Source organism: Gymnogyps californianus, chromosome 4 (genome assembly GCF_018139145.2).
Source record: "Gymnogyps californianus isolate 813 chromosome 4, ASM1813914v2, whole genome shotgun sequence".
Taxonomy (NCBI): domain Eukaryota; kingdom Metazoa; phylum Chordata; class Aves; order Accipitriformes; family Cathartidae; genus Gymnogyps; species Gymnogyps californianus.
The window spans coordinates 67,273,257-67,294,063 of record NC_059474.1 but is presented as its reverse complement, the minus strand read 5'-3'; the positions used below and the strand labels follow the sequence as shown (position 1 = coordinate 67,294,063).

The window sequence follows — 20,807 nt, the reverse complement described above, 5'->3', positions numbered from 1 at the left end:
AAACATTTTACTTTAAGAACAAAACCGAGATTAATTTATTAGGGATGTTTCCTTTACTGTTGGTCTGGTTTGATTTACTCTTGCTATCACTGTCGTATAACACTTTCCTTTCTATTAAAATTTAGCTTCTTTCATCAATAAAATGACTCAGAACAAGATGTGCTAGATTCTTTATGGAGCTTTTGGTACGATGCACTTGGGTCTGCACAGAAACCTAAACACTTCTCAGTCAGCTTTCTCACTCCTGTACTGAACTAGTCTAGACTAAGCTTAGGGAAAACATTTGCCTATGAAATATCCAGTATGCTAACTGACTAGATTTATGCTAAGTTAGTGAGAGATGTTAAACAAATCTGATCGTAGCTGCCAATCCCATTTTAAACTCTAGGTCCCAATCAAATGGAAGTATAGTATTATATTTTTCTTAATATATTTAAAACTTCTCAGCGTTCTAGGATTGGGTTTTCTTTTCCCCCTCTAGTTGCTTGAGGTTATATCATGGTCTGACCTACATACCTGGCAGACAGCTCCACTGAACACTAGCTCCAGCTGCACTGTTGCAGTCAGTGGTCATACCTTTTTTCTCTTTTTTCCTTACAGGGCTGTGGGAGTTACCTTTTTTCCCTATCTTCTCAGTGTGATGATTATTATTTTCCAAACAAATTCAAGGATTTAAAAAATGCAGATGTTCTCCTCCTCATTCTGTTTTTATTTTGCTGATTCTAGGTATGTGAATATCCAGACGGAACCAAGTCTTTGAAGCTAGGAGACTTTGGACTGGCGACTGTGGTTGAAGGACCTTTATATACCGTCTGTGGTACACCCACATATGTGGCTCCAGAAATCATTGCAGAGACAGGGTGAGGATGACTGACTAAGACATAGGTCTTGTAACCAGTTATTTTTGGCAGGTAGCTCCTAACTCTTTTAAGAACTAGAATGCTCTAATAGGATGGTCCTCCATCTTTTTGTAACCAAACCACCTATGAGAAAACAGGCATCATTCAGTTCCTCGAAGAGGCCAGTTTCCTCGCTCACCCTGCTCCCAGAATTCACCTTTGCCTCCTTACCATCTCCCTAGGACCAGCGCTGGTGCAGGGGAGTTTTTTGGTCTGTGTTCCCTGCCTCACCTCACTGTTCAGATCCCATTGCACCAGCCGTGGCAGCTGCTTGGGGAAAAATGGACAAACACACACAGTGTTTATGTTAGAAATGGAATCATTTATATTGGAAGAGACTCCAGAGGTCACCTAGTCTAAACCTGTTCTCAGAGCAGGTCTAATTAGATCATGCTGATTCAAGTGACCTTGTTTTGGTGACATGTGCTATTTGATAACTGTGGGTTTAATTAAACAACCCCATTTTTCTGTATTTAACAGGTGGTTGCATAAATACAAAGTAATTTTGTAAAATGGTAGAATTTCACAAGTCATCTTTCCTTTTAGACCTATTAGACCTCCATTCCATGCTAGCTGACTCTTGCCATAGCTGTGACCATTCTGAATTTGGTCTTCCTAATGGAGGGAGGTTTGTTGTATTGTTTCAAGCATTATTCAGGGCATTTGTCGTATCGAGAAATATTTCACAGGTGCAGTGAGCTCAAATGTCAAAGCACACTTCATCTGGATGTTTTAGATTTTGACAAACTGAATCTACTGGATAGAAAAGAATAGGAAAAAAGACCTCTTTTTGACCTCTAGTGTTTTAATTTCTGTGCTTTAAAAGAGAAGTGCGGTTCTTTTTCCCTGTGTTGCTCACTCAAGAGACCAGAGAATTGGTATCTTTCTTGTTGCTTAGCAACACATGATAACCTTAGAGATAGTTACTCCAATACGGGGACTGAGAAAGCACATCCTTGTCTTTTATCATTTGTGGTTCTGGATTGGGAAACCTTGATACTGAATTGAATCTGAGTATATTCAGAAGACCCTGGAGGGCCTTGAGGCTTATGAAAAAAAAAAATCAATGAAAAACGATGTTATCATGGTTTCCTAAAGATCGTGAAGGATGCTAAGTAAAATGATGCTTAGGTACAAAATACATTTCCACATCACTAGCAAGTAACTTAGAACAGATTCTCAATATATATTCATGTAAATGTAATAAATTGTTTGATTGGAATGACGTTTTTTTTTAATCCAGCACAAGTAACACAGTCTTGTTTCCTCAGATACGGCTTAAAGGTGGATATTTGGGCTGCAGGTGTGATCACATACATACTGTTATGTGGTTTTCCACCTTTTCGCAGGTGAGTGTCCCTATATGTCAAAGGGGAAAAATAGTAAAGAACCAAGTTCTTTCTGAGCAAGTCTTACCTATCTTCCTGAAGAAGGCATCCTGGGAAAAAAAAAATTATTAGATTGGCACATTTTCTTTATCTTTTTGTTCCTTTTTAAAAATTGTTTTCACTTGTCCCTCTTGTCAGGTTTTGGGATCAATTTTATTTACTTATTTTTCTAAGGGAGCAACTGGTTTACTGCTGTGTGCAGGGATAGGGTGGTGTGAGGGCATAGTTTCTTTTCCTTTTGTCTGCTGTGTATCCCAGTTCAATGAACGTGTATACTTTGCCCTCTAGTGTTTCTGTTTGGGCACAGCAGCTTACTGGTTTGTAGTGTTGAGGGTGAAGGTTAATGGTAAACTGAGGTGAGGGTAAGAATTTGCTTATGTTGCATTTTTAACCTTGTTAATCTTTTTGATAAGTGTCGTATGAGCAATGGAGTTTGCAAACATGATTCTTGCTACTCAATGTCACAATATGTATGCGTTCTACTAAAAATCAAATGGATATGCTTTGTGCCTCAGCAATTTTTTTCCCAGGGAATGAGAAAGAATTGGCATATTTTAATAGGGAATTCTCCTCGTAACTTGTAAGTTATTTGTGCACAGTCTGTTTGTCCATTTTTACAGCAAAATACTTAGTTTTTAACTAAAAATCACCAGACTGAATAAGAATATTTTGCAAAGAATACAATATAAACAATTGTCAATGGAAAAATTATCATTTAGTTTAGGTATTTAGTTTTTGCATGTGGTTAGTTCATGTTTAAAACTGAAAATATGTTTTGAAAGATATGTTTTATACAAATGGCAATTGCTTTGAATAGCGTTTGGGGGTTGGGCATGGAGAATGTCCATACCATGCTATTAGAATCACGTCTTAACCAAGGTTAATAAATATTTATTGCAAAACCAACCCAAGAGGTAAATTGTTCATTACAGAAATAGGTTGGGTGGATGTTCACAGTGGCTAGGGCTAACAAACAGAGGTGTCATTTGTTGGCCAGGACAAGCGGTTAAAAAACAAGGTTTGTTGGCCAGGACAAGAGGTTAAAAAACAAGGTTTCTAACCAGGACAAGGGGTTAAAAAACAAAAAACCCGCTGCCATTGATCCCTGAATATTCATGATACCATGTTTTTCATACAAAAGTACTTATCTTTTCAATATCAGTAGCCTGCCAATACTCAGTAAACTAAATGTATCATGTATTTTCCATATCTCCTCTTTGGATTTTGAAAATTCTCCTGTTGTGATAGTTTAAGAGAAGAGGCTCATTTCACTACGCTTCTTCCCCCTATCATATGCTTTCTGTAGCAGGTCATTTAGAACTAGGCTGGCAAGTGACTTATTTTTTAATCACCTTTCCTGTTCCTGTACATTAGCTATGCAGTCTCTATTCCAGTGGAAGTCCTTTCACCTCAATATATATTTTTCACCTCAATATATTAGTTTTTCTGTTCTCGTCACTCCTGACAGTGTAACTATGGCAAACACCTCAAAAGTGCTGCCAGTATATAAGCTTGCAAATTATGCATTTATAGTAGTTGATATAACATCATTTCTGTTCCATTCCCAAATCAAGTTAAAAATTTGCATGACAAATTGACTTCTTTCTTATGATCTTTTTCATTACTGCTGTTCTACAGTGAAAACAACCTTCAGGAGGACCTCTTTGATCAGATACTTGTTGGGAAGCTGGAATTTCCTTCTCCCTACTGGGATAACATCACTGATTCAGCAAAGGTACTGATACATTTTCCAACCTGAAATAGTGTTTCTGACAAGCCACTGAAAAGACTGAGCTCTGTTGGAAAGGCAGAAATGAAGATTCAGAACAGACTCTTACCCACTCTTCCAGCTGCTGTGCCTTTTTAGTTAGTTAGCTTGACAGTGCTTGATGAAAGCTCAGGTTTTGCAGGCCATCATGTTATTGTCTGAGTAAGTAAGTAAGTGTAGCAGAATGCCAATTGCATTCCATGAACATCACATGCTATTCAGTTCACTTAATGATGGACTATTATAGCAGGTTCAGTGCTTCAGCTGTAAAATAAGTGTCTTTCTGAATTTTTCCCTCCTATCACTCTTTTAAAAAAGAAAAATTATTGCTAGGTGGACTGAATGCAGTTGACATAATTTGTTCCTATTTTACTTGAGCCAGTTATTAGAACTTTTCAAGAGGTGCAGCCAGCTTGATTTGCCATTGCTACTAGTTCTTGTATTATCCTTGCCATTTGTATTTAAAATGATTGTGTCTGTAGGAGAAAGATTCCAACTTTTAAACCCCACTTCTCAAGCTAATTCAGTAGCGTGCTCTGAATGATACCTGAGGACTCTAATTAGCAAGTGGAGATTATTTGTTATCCAGCCAATGAGAAGTTGCATTTTTTCTGCATTTCCCAATGGCTGTTTATCCATTTGCCAACATTTCCCAAGGTCCAGTCATCTCACACTCTTCCAGACACGCATTCTGAACAAACAAGGCCCTCAATCTTGGTACTAAAGGTGATCTTTCACTTCAGACTTACACAGACTAAATAACTTGGCTGTTTGGGAAACCTCTCAGTTAGGTATGTTGTTATCTGCTTGAAGAAGCCATTTCCCAAAACTGAAGTGATGAACAATCTCCTTGAAATACTCTTGATAAGAATATGAAGACTGACAATTTGGAGGCTATAAGAGGTTTCTCAGGGGGGGATATGGTGCCAAGTACATGAAGTTGTTCATTTGGGTGGGGGACATATTTGTCTTAGTAGGCTCATAGAACCAGGAATTACACCAGTAAACTAGTTGTTAGTTGCATAAGAAGAAACTTGAATGAATAAACAACTGAAGAAAGTTGGCTTGGGGTTTTGGGTTTTTTTAAATTTTATTTTACTGACGGCTTTGTATCAATGACCTCTTAAGGTTTATCGTATCTGTAGGCACCGTTAATGGAAGGCCTATGGAAGTATTTGATAAAGCTAAAGACATCTGCTCTAGTGCCTCTAAAATATGATGAAAGCCACAATATCAAATCTTTTGGGATTAACCATATAGTTAGTAGAATTAAGCATTTTTCTCTTTCTAGCTATCTGCTTTTTCCTATACAAGGTGATCCTTAGCTGATGAAATGAGTTAAATGTCTTTTATTCTTCTGGAGCAACACAGAAGAGAACATAGTTTTCAAATAATTTCAGCAGTTTCTTGAATTTCAGATGCAGTTTCTTGCCTCTGGTTTGTGCTCTTCATGTATTGTTACTATGTGCATGTACACTGCTCAAGAGGATCTTATCTGCCCCAGGTTTGTTTTCGTGCAGGTCACCTGCATGAATATATAGAGAACAAACTGGAACATTATAGCTGATTTTTTTAACATTTCCTTTTCATCTGGTTTCAAAAGACTTGGTGAAACATGAATACAATGACGAAGTTGATACGAAATAAGCTGTCCAGTATACTCAAACCTAAAAGGCAGATTTTTTGTTCCGCTAAAGTCACACTGGTATCAGTGTAAGCTGGTTTTTTTTTTCACCCAGGTAGCAAGAAAATTGCACTGAGGAGACCGTAGTGCAACAATATTTTCCATTGTAATATCCTTCCCCACTCTCCTCAAACTCTTCTTTTTTTTTCTTTTTTCTTTTTTTTTTTTAATAAAGGAGTTAATTAGCCTGATGTTACATGTGAATGCTGAAGCCCGATATACAGCAGCACAGATCTTAAGCCATCCCTGGGTGTCAGTGAGTAAATTACATTTTACTTGTCTCTAATTTGATATTAAATCTGTAAATCTAACCATTAAGGCGTAGTTTTCAGAAGCGGCGATACACTTCTGCTATGCCCACTTCTGTTTATTGAACCACTAGTCCCATTTCGACATAAAAGAGAACAACAAGAGTCTGAAGGTAGCTTCAGCTCTAACAGCACTGTTAGCTTCTGTGCTTTGAAAGACTAGAGTGAAGGTATCCCTTGCTGACTGCGATTAGAAGGTGCTGGGGGTTGCTATAACCCTGCTTAAACATAACATGACAGGCAGATGTGTGACTTGGGCATCTTTTTTGTTATTTTACATTCAACCTAGAAAACAGTCATCTCAAAAATGTGTATGTGGAAGCACTGTTGTGCGTGTTGGCATCTTACTTGCTGCAATGCTACTTACAGTACGATCTCCTGTTTCTTGAAGCACTTCAAGCTTCATAAGAGAAATAAAATTAGCAAATAAAATACCTAATTTAACATAGACACTAAGCTGATGGCTGCTGGGTCCTTCATCTTTTTGGGCAGCAGCAATGGGGAACACCAAAGTGCATTGCTTATTGATTTAAAATCAGTTCATTATTAATAAATACTAGGTTTACATGTATGTAGTCAATGTTTATTTCCACACACGTTTTAAAAGAGAGACTGAATATGATCTGTGGAGTTCCCTCAAACAAGAGAAGACAACTATAACGAGTGTGTCTATGCATAGCAGCTCCTCTCAAACGTATTTATGGTACTGTATAATGTTTCCACACTTAGGCCATGATGGACCATTTAAAATGCTGATTTAAAAGAAAAAAAGCATATTTGTCATTTGGCTATTTTTAACATTATTTCAAGCATGTTATTTTTAACATGCTTGAATCAAACTTGCAGCTTATAATTGTGGGACAAATCAATGGACTGAAAGTATACAGCGTCACATGGCATTTTAAGAAATAGAAGTTCATATATAAAACAGTGGTTGCTACGTTGCTTTCCTCTGTAATTTGTCTCAACCCATTTGAACTATATCTTATGTAGCAGAGTGCATTCACTTTTGGGCTGCCTGTCTGAACACTTACTTCACATTAAAAAGCAGGAAGTACCTGAGGATAGTAGAAAACTTCTCTCTTACTCAGTTACATTCAAACATACTTTTGGTTTTTTCCTAACTAACTTGAATATTGTGTTTATTCTTATACAGGATGATGCTTCCCAGGAGAATAATATGCAAGCTGAAGTAACAGGTAAACTGAAGCAGCACTTTAATAACACCCTACCCAAGCAAAATAACACATCTGCTGGGGTTTCTGTCATCATGGTAAGAGAAATGAACATTTTCATACATTGATATTATACTTTGCATATTTTCCTAACAGTGCTCTATGAGCATGTGTGATGCAAGAATAGCAAAAGCAAAGCTAGAATAGTCTAATTCTAGTCTTTATTTATGTATAGTGTGGATTGTCTCATCATCGCTTGAGAGCAACCGAGTCTATCGCAGTGTGCTAGCTAAGCTATAAAAACAAGCTTTCAAACAGAAACATGTAAACACTAAGTAGTTGTATTTTGAAATGAAGCTTATTAAAGATTTGAAATCTTTCATTATAAAAACTGTGATTTTTTATCATACTGACCACCTAGTTAGTTAAGTAAGCTGTTCCCCTCTGCCCGACCAAGTATTGCTTGATCTTGAGCATACTGTTTTTCAACACTACGCATGCCAGGAAACCAGACTCCATTTCAGAAACTTTCTTCATAGTATTGAATGTTTACCACATTAATTTTGTCCCAATCTAATCCCTGCTATGTTTTTTCTGTTCCCTAATGGGGAACTTTCTTCAAAGCATACAAAGGAACCCTGATGACCTACAGCTGAACTTACATAAACAGTAATTCCAGAAGGCAGATGTATGAATCATCAGTATTCAGAACTGCACTTGTAATTGACCAGTCACTTTTGCAGAGAATATGCAATTGCTATAGAGATTAAACTGCCATTCTGTTCTTATTGTGGTCCATTCTTGTCTCATGCAAGGACGGACACTGCGCACAGAGAGTATCTTCAGTTACTAAAAGAAAAATAAAACCATCTATGGTAGTAACAAAACAGTGATTTCCACCCCCACCCCTCCCCATTAGTATCAATTACTCTCAAAGTCTGGCCCACTTATGTTAACAAAGAATTGTTTTAATCATCTGAAAGTAGGTAAATATTTCTGCATACATATATGCTTTTGCAAATACATTTCTGTGAATTAAATAGGCCAAAGATTTAAATGTAGGAAAAGTGGTAACATAAAAATAAAAGTGAGAGAAGTCAGAAAATGGATTTCAGGTTCATGCTGTTGTCTGCATTTCATTTGACAGTTTGACTTGACAGTTTGAGAGGGACTTCAGAGCTTCATTCTTTATACTGTTGAGACTATGGATAAGCCTGAAGCTGAAAACTGGTATAAAATGCACTATATGTAATAAGTGCAATTTTAATTCTAACTCTCAGCCCCTCTCCAACTTGCATGCCACTTAAGCCTGTCTCAGATCTCTGACACAGCGTAGCTTCTGGCTTCTTATTGGTGTGGGTTTTTTCTGATTCTGTTAGCTACTGACATTCCTTCAGCCAGGAAAGTACATCTTGTTAAAACTTTTCATTTTCCCTTTTCCTGCCTTATTTCCTTCTAACAGGTACGGGAGGATGTAAATGCATAATTATTTCTGAATGCAGCTCCCAGTTATTGCTGAAGGGAAAAGTAACTTCTTGTTCAAAACACTGTAATCTAATGAGAGTTAAGCCCCCAATTTGTTATTCTTGCCCTGGTTTATCCAGAGCATTGAAATTTAGTTACTTCATGTTAAGAAGTTCTTCACTTGTACTAGCACTCGTTGCTTAAAAACATTCAGATTCAGACAAGCACAGTATTGTAATTCTCATGTATTGCAGTGCATTGCTATGTCAGTCCACCTGCATATTTAATGGAATCCCTTTTAGCATCACTTCATTCAAATATTGTCATCTGGCCAATGCAGATAATACCATCATGTGGCAGATAAGTAAAACTGCACATACCTACTTCAGTGTTCTTGCACAGGAGAATCTTTCTGCCCCTAAACGCATGTTGCTGTTAATTCATTACTGATTTTTTTTGTCAATTTCAAAATGTTCTGTAAATCTAAATTTGTTGCAATTGTGTTAGTTCTGCTTAAAGTAAGTCTAGTTTCTGTCCCTTGCTTCCTTCCTTTTTCCTCCTTTCCCAATGCCTGCATTGCTTTCCTCTGAGTAGGTCCAAGGCAATGGTACGTACTAACTGCAATGCTTTGTGCTGCTGCACAAAAAATAGACGTTCTCCATTTTTACCAAGAAGAAAGGAGAAATAACTCAGCCAGTCTGAAGTGGAAAGAGCTTTACAGCCACACAAAAACAGTAAAGGAAAATCTTTTAAACACAAAAAAGCTTTCTGTATTAAGTGATGTATATTTGAAATATTCTAAGCAAACAGTGATATAACTAGCTCTTTTTTACTTCCTCAGACATATCTTGGTCTATTCCCCGGGAGTCATTTTGTGCATGTGTGTATCTTACAATATCCAAAAGCAATTAGAAAAATATGAGAATCCTACGAAGACAGAACCAAAAAACCAAAACCACTGAAATAAGCATTTTTTCCATTTAAAATAAAAATTTTAATTATCACTTCAGCCTTTATGGTATTACAGAGCTAGTCAGAAGGTAATCAGTCCTAAATTAATAGAAAATATTCTTACTTAGCAACAGTAAAATTAAGCCTCCTCTTCAATCTTTAAAAAAAAAAATCCTAAATTGCATTACATATAGGTATGTATTGCTATGTGCAAGGCGTGACATCTATCAGAGGCTGCAGTGAGGACAGCACAGGAGAAAAATCACCATCAGCATGAACTGAAAGCATTTCCTTTCCCTTTTAAATAACTTATCCTGCCACTGAAATAGCAGAAACCTGTTTATTCACAACTCTTTTTCCAGCAAGCAAAAGAGGAAATGCAATCCTGCCAGCATAGCAGCAACTACTGCACATCATAGCTAAACTCAAAAGCCTAGATATAGTTCAGCTAGTCATTTTCTTGCATGCTCCATTTGCAAAGTCGATTGTTAGTAGTAGAGGATTCAATCGTGTACTATTGAATTTTCTCCTTGTACCTGTATGCATGTAGACTAATGTTGTAACTCGATTTAAAAAAAAAAAAAAAAAACAAACAAACAACAAAAAACCAACCAACCAAAACACTCTAAATTTGGGAACTTTTATACTCAGTACTTTGGTCTGAAAAAGCCTGGCAGGAAGGCCTTGCGGGGAGGAGGGGTACCATGAGGCCACTTGCTACCTCCTCTGCCCCAGCACACAGCCACATCATTATACAAAATAGAACAGTTTCAGCAGGAGAGTCTGAGTGAGACTGATTCCAGAACAACCGACCATCCGTATACCTGCAAATTCTAGAAGTCCTCTATTTGAGAAATCGGAGATACTAGCCCAGCTGTCTTTGCCAAGTCAGGTAAAAAGGAAATTTGAATTCAGGTACCCCATAATGAAATAAGTTTTCACTACCAAGCTATATGATCAGTTTGGAAAAAAGAGGCTAAGTACCTTATTTCTGCTGTCCTTGATGACTTTGATGCAATAAACCACATCTGAAAAAAAAAAAAAGAAAAAAAAACCATGCTAAATCTAACTTGTATCAGAAAATTATTTCAGTATCTACATATTTTTGTGAATAGTGTATTAGACAAACTCCACTAAGAATACGTAGAAATTTTCACATTAGTAAAGCAAGTCCTCTTGAGCAATCAATTAAAAAACCAAAATTGCTAAAGAAAAGGCAGAGCACCTGACCTTACTTTACAATTAGCACATCCCAGCTCATGAATTTCCACATAACAGTGTCATATACTGCTTACACATACATATGCAGGGGGTGCCACAAAGGTGAAACATGTATTTGTGCTCTGCTCCTCAGTTCAAGTGTCACACATTTGTGGATTATTGGAGAAAGCCCGAGTTGTACGTGACCAGAGTTAAGTGTACCTTGCACCATTCTACATAACTGAATAAACTACAAAGAACTTAATCTGTATTAACTTAAATCTGTATTACCACTGGTACTTGAAGATCTTCCACAAAGTAAATAGTTAAGCCAAGAAGTATATGGATTTATAATGATCATTATCAGCCTTCAAACTGTGAAACAAGACCAATTATGCTGTCCCTCCAAGTCTTAGAAAGCAATTTTGATGTATATATTTGACACAGGAACTACTAGATTTCCCTCTAGGTCACTTTAGACATTCCACTAGCAATTAAACATTACACTGTGGTTTAATATAACTTGCAGTATCCTTCAGAGGGTATGAAAGTTGTCAGCTTCAGCAGACACACCACATACTCCAGATAATCCACCTACTGCACTATAGAGGTCTCAGTTTTCATTCTAACCTCCTATTCTCTTCTCCAGTAAACTAATTTTTAAGTATACTATTCAGAAATGATGCATTTTTTCACTGTGTCAGCTTCATGAGAGGTCATTTGCCTACTCTTAACAATAAGCAGAAAAGTAGACCCTTTTCTTTAAGACAGAAAAAATCGTTAGGTTTTCATCTGTCATCTTCACAAACAGATACACTTCTGTACCACATGGTTTGTTACAGAAAATGTATTATTAAGTTTTCACTAAGCATCATGCGATTCCTTCTGTCTGCAAAAACAGGTATATAAATTTTGCTAATAGCTAGTATGAAGAGTTCCTGTCATATCATAAACACGTCATTTTTTTTTTTTCCACATCAGACTTGCAAGACAAAATTTTACACTCGCACCATCATGGCAAACATATGTCAGGAAGATATGTTTTCCTTATGTTTTCCAAAGTCAGCACCACAAAAAGCTACAATTAATTATATATAAGATTTCTAATGTTATTTCTCCTTTTTTTCTGGCTCTAATGCATGCACTTAATGTCTTGTAGATTGTTTTAACGCTTAAATTAAGACAGGGCTTTGATTTAACTGCTCTTTTCATATTTTGCCTTGGGTTTTTTTGGTTTGTTTTTAGAACACAGCTCTAGATAAAGAGAGTCAGATTTTCTGCAGCAAGCGCTGTCAGGACTCTGGTAGAGCTGGAATGGAGAAAATTTCTGCAATTACTGCTGCAGCTGATGATCCTCGTGTGGCTGGGTCCAAGACCCTCTTCCCTGCTGCTTCTGAGCCACTCGGATCCCCCACACTCCCTGCCTCAGTATCTCCTGAGTTAGCTGGGGATCAGCCTGGTGCATAGGACTGATGAAACCAAACCCAACTGAAGTTCCCTGCACTCTCGCCACAATTTCTTTTCATTTCACATGACAGTTTGTTTTCAGTTTGTGTGCACCCTCTCGTGGTGAGCCCAAGGCAGGCTCTGTCATGGGAGACTGATCTTCTAATAGTGGGTGAGTGAATGTGCGTTTTGAGTGCTCTTTGCCCTTGTCTTGAGAACAGCGGTAGGGGAAAGATTCTGGCAATGTTAGATGATTTTTAAGTTATCTGTGTTAGTTTAATGAACTGCATTTCACACAGCCTTGGGCTCTAAATAGACTAACTTATGGTGTAGCTAACCATATTTTTATACGAGCAGTGAGACAATGAACAGTTACCTGGCCTCACCTCTACAAGCAGGCCCTGTTCTGTTCTTCTGATGAGGATTCTCAGAGAAGTAGGAGAGGAAGACAAGGGAAGAAAACTTATATTCACCTTCTATTCTGATGCCTCTATTTTTAGCCAAGTTTCTACTAAACTTGAAGAGGCAAATTTTCACAAAAAATTTTTAGTGGACTAACTGTAAAATATCATGAGACAAACAATGGAGGTAGAGGGAAGGATGGCTGTTTTTGCATCAGGTTTGTTATCTGACTTGCAGGCTGCAGGGTAGTGTTTAGATAATATGAATTTAAATAAAGTGACTTGGGATGTAAACATGAGCACTGGACATTTATTTGTAACGAAGACTGGAGTCAAGGAAGCCTTTTTGTTCTAGCCATTTTCTATCCTAACCGCAAGTGTCCCATCCACACCTTTCTCCAGGGTCAGACTACCTATTAGATAAAATAAAATGACTTTGGACCTGTGAACGGAAAGCCTGCTGCATGTTATCTAAGCTAGGATGAACGGAGCAGTTCCTAGTTCTAGGGTGAGCTACTACAAATAGCTGCCATCAATAGCTATCAGAGGTTTGTCAGTGCTATCCCCCTATTCACCTGGTGCAGGCACTGGAAACAAGGATTGGGGAGCAGCTATCCTTAATCTGCAGTCACAAGATAGATGAGGTTTTATCTTTACCATAATGCTTAGTTCAATATAGTATGTATTCAGCTTATTCTTTTCCTTTGCTCGTTCTTACGAATTGGTCATAGTTCATTTTCTTTCTTAGCTATACTTTCTACTAGAATTGTAAAAGAAAGACCTGCAATAAACTTCCTTCATTAAAAAAAAAGTCATTCATTTCTTTGAGAACTCAGTTACTTTGTCAGTGAAAATGTTGTCTTATTCTGTCTGGAAAGATTGACCAGTTAGGTACCTACCAAAAAGATTTCATAAAATTAATCTGAGGGATTCCCATAACCTTTTAAAGTTCATTGACTCCTGTGGAAGACACAGGTAATACATGACTGAACATGAGTATTTTAACTTTTGAAGAGGCAATTAAAGATCAAAAAATGCCAACTGATAACTTCAGGTCATGGTACAGCTGAAAGATGTATAGCATCTTGGCAAAAAAAGGGTAGTAAAGGTATAAAAACATATTACATGTCTTAAACTATGATAAAAAGGTTGGGCTACAAGCAGTCATTGTGAATTAACTTTGTTACGGGTTCACTGGAGTAAGTTCAAGATGAGTGTGGGAATGGCCTTTGTATAAAACTATGTACATTTATATTTTGGTATAGTGTAAAAACATGAGGATAACACTCTAACCTTACTCAGAACAGAAACTAGCGAGAGTCCATTAGCTAGCCGTGTGTGCAGTTGGTAAATTCTGTAACAAGTCTTAGACTAAGCTAAAGAAAGGATGCATGATTTCAGATGGAGCGGGCTACAGCAAGGAAAGGGAGCCCCTGGCAGAGAAGACAGTGACAGACTACTGAATTGGGAGATTAGTGAAGAGGGAGCAGCAACAAAGTGATGAAGGCTGGGTTGAGTTCTGTTTTTTCTAAGAGGATGGTTATTCAGCTGTGCAAGGCCTAGATATTTATTTTACAAACTAAAAAACTGTCATGGATTAGCAGAGGTATCTAACAAGTTGTGTTCCACAAAACCTCATGCATATATAAAAGAAAGGATGATAATTTGCCTGGTTAACAGCTGCCAGTTCTAAACTATTACTTTGTCTCATGGAAGAAGAAAGTAAAGACAGACATACATACCCTGAATTCATGTCCCTAAGTTCATGACTGATCAACATCTAACCATTCTTAGACAAGTATTTTGATTCACAGAGCAGAGGCAGATGATAGACTATGCCAAAACACCTATTTAAAAATAGTGATGACAGCCGGAAAAGATGATCATGTGGCCAACATAATCGGATCAAAACATGGGATAGCTGGGCAAGTTCTTAACTCCGTGTATGACCTTAGGAAAGTTATATCACTACTCCATGCCTACATTTAGTTCCACAGATGTTAAATCTATGGGCGCATAGGTGGTATGTTTGTGCTGCTCAGGGTATCACAGTTTAATATAAAAATAAAGACGTGTTGGTTAACACTAAAACACTTAATAAAGGCTCATAAGTATTATGTTCGGTTTGTTATCTACTGCACTTTCATTTAATCTTCTCTCTTTGTAGAACCATCAGTTGCTGGAAGAAGGCAAATATAGAAAAGATATTCTAAAACAGAACTATGCTGTCTGCTATAAAGGGAAAGAAATGACTATAGAAACTGTAAACTCAAGTTATATGTTTGTCAGAGGACTGTCACCTTTTTTGTTTCATAAAAGTAGCTGAAATTCATGTACCATTTTGATAGATATTGATTAAATGTCAGTTTTTTCAAACACTCAACAGTGACAGACAACTGCTACCATGCCTACATTTTTAAAAATGAATTATTAAAAAAAAGTCTTTTTAAAAATCCCCGGTCTTTTTAGCTCCTTTGAACGTGAGTAGTTGTTCATATATCCCAATGGAGCCAATTCCTGCAGTTCTAGATTTGAAATCCCAGAACTGAATCCTCCCCTGCTGTAAATCAGCGTAACACTAAGTTCACTGAGATTTCCATCAAAATTCACCCTTACAGATAATTACCCCCATTCTTGAACTCATAAAATTATTTACAATAATTGTCAAAATACATTCAGGTAGATGGTGTTTTATGATGATGTTACTTTCATCAAGTATTGGCTCATGCTTACAGCTAGTCGCTAAGAATAGAAAGTTCAGTCTTTTAATTCAAGGAAGCAGGTCTTCTAAGACCTAATTAACCTCTCTCAAAAATAGAGGTTCTACGATTTAGGTATGTGGCGAGAAGACTATGGCAGCAACAGTGACTTCAGCAAGTAACATCCAATGCCATTTTTCTTGCTTTATGCTTAGAGATCACACTGAGTGTTTATGAAAGAGGTTGCCAAAATACACGATACAAGTGATCAGGCATCCTTCAGCGGGTGCCAGACACTTCGTGTTACCTCTTGGAGGGCCCTGGTGATACAGGAGACACTCCAGCACCCTGGTGTACATCGAGGAGATCAGAAGCAAGATCCTGTATATGATTTCCGATAGGGATCACAGCTTTGGCCTTTATGGGAAGACCAACCTCTCATTTTCCTAATCTACTTGAAATAAAAAAACCATTAGCTAGGAAGCAGTAACTTGTTATACCACTGCCTGTACGATTACCAAAAAGGGGTTCAAATTCCTATTCACAGAAATGATTTTGATCATCTCAGGCTAAACCAATAAATTTATGCAGCAAGCAGGAAATTTTTATTTTAAAAGTCTCATTTAAGCCTGGTTTTCGTATCTTTCTTCCCCCCAGTAGTCACTGGTCTAATTATTACAGATTGATAGAGCAAATTTACTGAAGTATTTATTCACTTCTACATAAATATACATATTTATCAATTATCCTTGTTTTTAACAGTTTTAAAATGGGAAATTATATTTCGCATTTACTCATTATTTCTTTCAAGCTACGTTCAAACAGCAATTGGAAAGCAACAGAAATGCACAAAACTAGTAACCTATCCAAAATGCTGATTAAGTAAAACTAATTTTTTTTAAGATTAAAAAAAGGCAAGCAAATGAAACACTCCTACTGCAATCAGTTTCAATGTCTAATGCATACAAATAGGTATCTAGTTGAGCTTTTCTGTCAGGGGAATCCTTTCTAGGGGGATTTTTGTTGTGTTTTTAAACTAAATTAGCATTGTAAAAAAAATACCAGGGCAGAGACTGAAGAAGCAAGCTGCCATGCAACCACCCACCAAGAAGTTTTTCCTCAGCTGTTGCTTCTGTTCTTGATTTTGTTTCAAACAGCATTTGAATTTTAAAGTGCCTTTGTCATATTTGGAAACGGAAAGCCCAGAGCAAGAATCGTGTAAGATGCAGGTTTCAGAGAAGCACAGCTTCACCAAGAATTACCAGCAACTATTCCCTTCTCCCCAAAATAATATTTGCCAATTAATACGAAATACTGAAGTTTAGAGTGTTTAAACACCGAACGCTTAAACACTTGCTTAAAAAGACACTAGCTCTATTGTTTAGAATGGTCAGATTTTGGTTTTGCAGCTACTGGGGCTTGCTTGAAAAAGGATCCCTAGCACACAGGATAAACAATAAAAAAAAGCAAAATGCAAAAGCAATCTGCAAAGTCATCTATCTGTTATTGGATATATCTATTGCTCAATACCTCAAATTCTAAACACACAACTAGACTGAGTTGTGCTACAGCATTTTGCAGCTCAGAGCTCACAATACACAGTAAACAAAGCAACAGTGGGAAGAAAAAAATTAGACGAACTTGAAGAAAATAGTAAGTGATCATATCTCAAACTTTGTCCATTTAGCAAATAGCAAGCACCACATTTTTAAAACCTCCTTTCGTCTATTCCCATGCAATACAGCATAATTTCCAAAGCACACATCTAAATGTCTTTAATTAGTTGACTATATGATGCAGTCCCAAGTACGAAGTTGTATGTAATTTCAGATTTTTACTAAATGTACAAATCTTTTTGTTTTCAAGACTATGCTTTCTGATATTATCTCAATTCATTTACAAGAAAGTAGTTGTATCTCCCATAATTTATAAAAAGTTGTGAAATATTTCACATACTCTTTAGAATAATATGCTTCTTTATAATAAGAAGTCTCAACTAAAACTATTTACAGATACAAGTTAGAATTTATTCTTTCAAACTTTGTTTCATATGTTTTAATCCATTTTTTTCCTCATGAGACTGGCTGTATTTGAATTGCAGGGCTTTAGGTTAAATGTAGTTGAATTTCAGTACATCTAAACAAAATCAGAAACCATTTCCTACAGTTTTTGATCCAGAGCTTTTAAAGAGCAGCTTTAAATTATGATGTATAAGCACAGACATGCATCATTAACTGTATTAGTTTACTGAAGATCTTAAGTTGGTTCTGCATAAAAGTAAACTATTTTGGATTTCATGTGATGTTGTATCGCATGAGAAATCCAAGCAAGTGACTCATCTCAAGTTCTACACAAATATCCTAACCCTCTATGGGAGAACTTTCACTAGTTTAGAGCAGCGCACACAGAATGGCTCTAGTTTTATTTAACTAGGATGCAGCCAGTTTCTCAAGAACAGCACAGTCATCTTTTATTCCCTTTGAATTACTTCTAAGAGAAAGCAAAACAGAGATGCCATAATGCAAGCACGCTTAAATCTCTGTGAATATGAAACTTAGTACATAAAACGGAAAAGCTGCAACCTAGCCACCTAGTCACCATATCTAGGCCATTTTTATTCAATATATCTAACAGCAATTATGTCCTGACTAAAGTTGCAATAAAATTCATTTCCCACAGAAGTCCCAGTTTTTAATTTCCTTTTGCAACTAAAAGAAACGAAAACAATTTTTTGCTCCAGGACACCAGCTCTGTATGAAAAACATGGGTCAGGTTTTTGTTGCTGCTGTTCAGGTATGTGGAATAACTGAAGAAACTCCACTGTTCCTTAAAAATCCCGAGCCTAATCCCACACATTAAAAGCACCACAGCAGAAAAGGTTCTCCATAATGTTCTGAATGGAAATTCAATTTGCATATTTTTAGAATTACAATGAGAACCCCAAAATCATGCCAACTTCTGACAGTAGTTGTAAAAAACAGCTACCACTGTACCACAGTAGTATTAACATCTACCAGTATCTACAAGGGCCAGGAGGAGGATCCAGGGAACTACAGGCCTGTCAGTCTCACCTCAGTGCCGGGAAAGGTTATGGAGCAGATCATCTTGAGTGCCACCACATGGCACGTACAGGACAACCAGGTGATCAGGCCCTGTCAGCCTGGGTTTATGAAGGGCAGGTCCTGCTGCCTTTTCTGTTTAATAACTTCATCAATGATCTAGGCGAGGGGATCGAGTGCACCCTCAGTAAGTCTGCAGACGACACCAAGATGGGCGGGAGCGTTGCTCTGCTTGAGGGTAGGAAGGCTCTACAGAGGGATCCGGACAGGCTGGATCGATGGGCCGAGGCCACCTGTGTGAGGTTCAACAAGGCTAACTGCCAGGTCCTGCACTTGGGTCACAACAACCCCATGCAACGCTACAGGCTTGGGGAAGAGTGGCTGGAAAGCTGCCTGGTGGAAAAGGACCTGGGGGTGTTGGTTGACAGCCGGCTGAATATGAGCTGGCAGTGTGCCCAGGTGGCCAAGAAGGCCAATAGCATCCTGGCTTGTATCAGAAATAGTGTGGCCAGCAGGACTAGGGAAGTGATTGTCCCCCTGTACTCGGCACTGGTGAGGCCGCACCTCGAATACTGTGTTCAGTTTTGGGCCCCTCACTACAAGAAAGACCTTGAGGTGCTGGAGCGTGTCCAGAGAGGAGCAATGAAGCTGGGGAAGGGTCTAGAGCACAAGTCCTATGAGGAGCGGCTGAGGGAACTGGGGTTGTTTAGCCTGGAGGAAAGGAGGCTCAGGGGAGACCTCATCGCTCTCTACAACTACCTGAAAGGAGGTTGTAGCGAGGTGGGTGTCGGTCTCTTTTCCCAAGTAACAAGCAATAGGACAGCAGGAAACGGCCTCAAGTTGCGCCAGGGGAGGTTTAGACTGGATATTAGGAAAAATCTCTTCACCGAAAGGGTTATCAGGCATTGGAACAGGCTGCCCAGGGAAGTGGCTGAGTCACCATCCCTGGAGGTATTTAAAAGACGAGTAGATGTGGCACTTAGGGACATGGTTTAGTGGTGGTCTTGGCAGTGTTAGGTTTACAGTTGGACTCGATGATCTTAAGGGTCTTTTCCAACCTAAATGATTCGATGATTCTAAACTCTCCCTTTCCTAGTAAATAATAACCTCCATCAGCAGAACACCCACAGATAACTCTCTGTGTTATCTTGGTATCAGATTAGCTCTTTCAGACATTTATTCTGCTAAGTGCTAAACCAGCAGAGCGGGAATCTGTAGCAGAAACAAAGTGCTGCAGATAGCTGGAGGACTACCAAGAGTACGTCAGGACCAGAAACAGTAATAAATACATATACTTTGCATGAGGCATGCTTTCCAGGTATAGAGGCTTTTTGATAACACACACACAACACAGCCAAGAACTGAAGAAATACTCAGAAGTATTATGGCATTCATTTACTTTTGCTTGCAGTAACACCACAACATGAACTTCCTTCAGAGAAACCACCACTCTGATCACACCATCATCTCTTGCCAGATCCTACGGCATTTATATCAGCAATTTTCACAAAATAGAAGGGATTTCCAGCTATTTGTGCGAAGTATTTCCCCACAAACCAAACTTGCAGCACTGCTGCTAACCAGCCTTGCTCTCAGCAGCAGCAAACACTGCTTTCCAGAGCACCTGACATAAACTATAGCTAACACTATGTCCATTTGAACTTACCAGAACAGAAGAAAGCCCGGACTGTCACATAAAAAAAAAAAAATGCTGTTCATAAATGCTCCCTCTGAATTTTGAGGAAAGAGAGAACTCAGCTCCCTCTTTTTCAGGAACATTCTGCAAATAACAGCTAGCTGGGGCCCAGCTGCAGGTTAATGCCTGACACCTGTTGATTAAAGAGGTTTCAGGCAATCCATTTGACACAGGTGCTGCCCTGAGCAGACTAACAAATACCTGAATAGCCAGAAATTTAACCCTTTTTTGCCACCTCATCACAAACAGCATGACATGGACTAGTTCAGCCAAGCTGAGATCCCAAGTGCAAGCTTGGCCCCCCAGGGCGGTGCCTGAGGTACGTTTCTTTACCCGTGGAAGGAGGGGTATGACCTACTCACCAAAGCCCACAGCGAAGCAGTCCAGAATGGGGGTGTCTTCACAGGCTTGCTCACGGAGCAGAAGGTGAAGATGTCCTTTTCCACAGAAGGGCTGCAGCACTCGTAATGTGCAAAACGCCGCGCTGCACTGCTGCTGCTGCTTCCCTGAGGAGTACTTGATACCATCGCACAGCTGCCCATCAGCATGCGCTGGCCGGATGCAACTCAGGATGGCACACGCAGATACAGACGTGCTTTCAGTTTGGGAAAGCGTCTCATGATCAATAGGGCCCTTTCGAAAACAAACAATCTACCAAATCAACTCCCC

General features: G+C 38.3%; 1 protein-coding gene across 2 annotated transcripts in view; it reads left to right on the top strand.

Annotated features, from left to right (window-relative positions):
• Window positions 1–13,485, top strand: part of DCLK2 (doublecortin like kinase 2) — a 94,581-nt gene extending 81,096 nt beyond the window's left edge. For both annotated transcript variants that reach the window (XM_050895408.1, XM_050895407.1), the window contains 6 exons: window positions 727–860; window positions 2,171–2,248; window positions 3,926–4,022; window positions 5,915–5,995; window positions 7,204–7,320; window positions 12,083–13,485. In XM_050895408.1, coding sequence (XP_050751365.1) covers window positions 727–860; window positions 2,171–2,248; window positions 3,926–4,022; window positions 5,915–5,995; window positions 7,204–7,320; window positions 12,083–12,304 — 729 coding nt within the window. In that variant the 3' untranslated portion in view covers window positions 12,305–13,485. The remainder of the gene's footprint in view (window positions 1–726; window positions 861–2,170; window positions 2,249–3,925; window positions 4,023–5,914; window positions 5,996–7,203; window positions 7,321–12,082) is intronic.
• The last annotated feature ends 7,322 nt before the right edge of the window (window positions 13,486–20,807 follow it).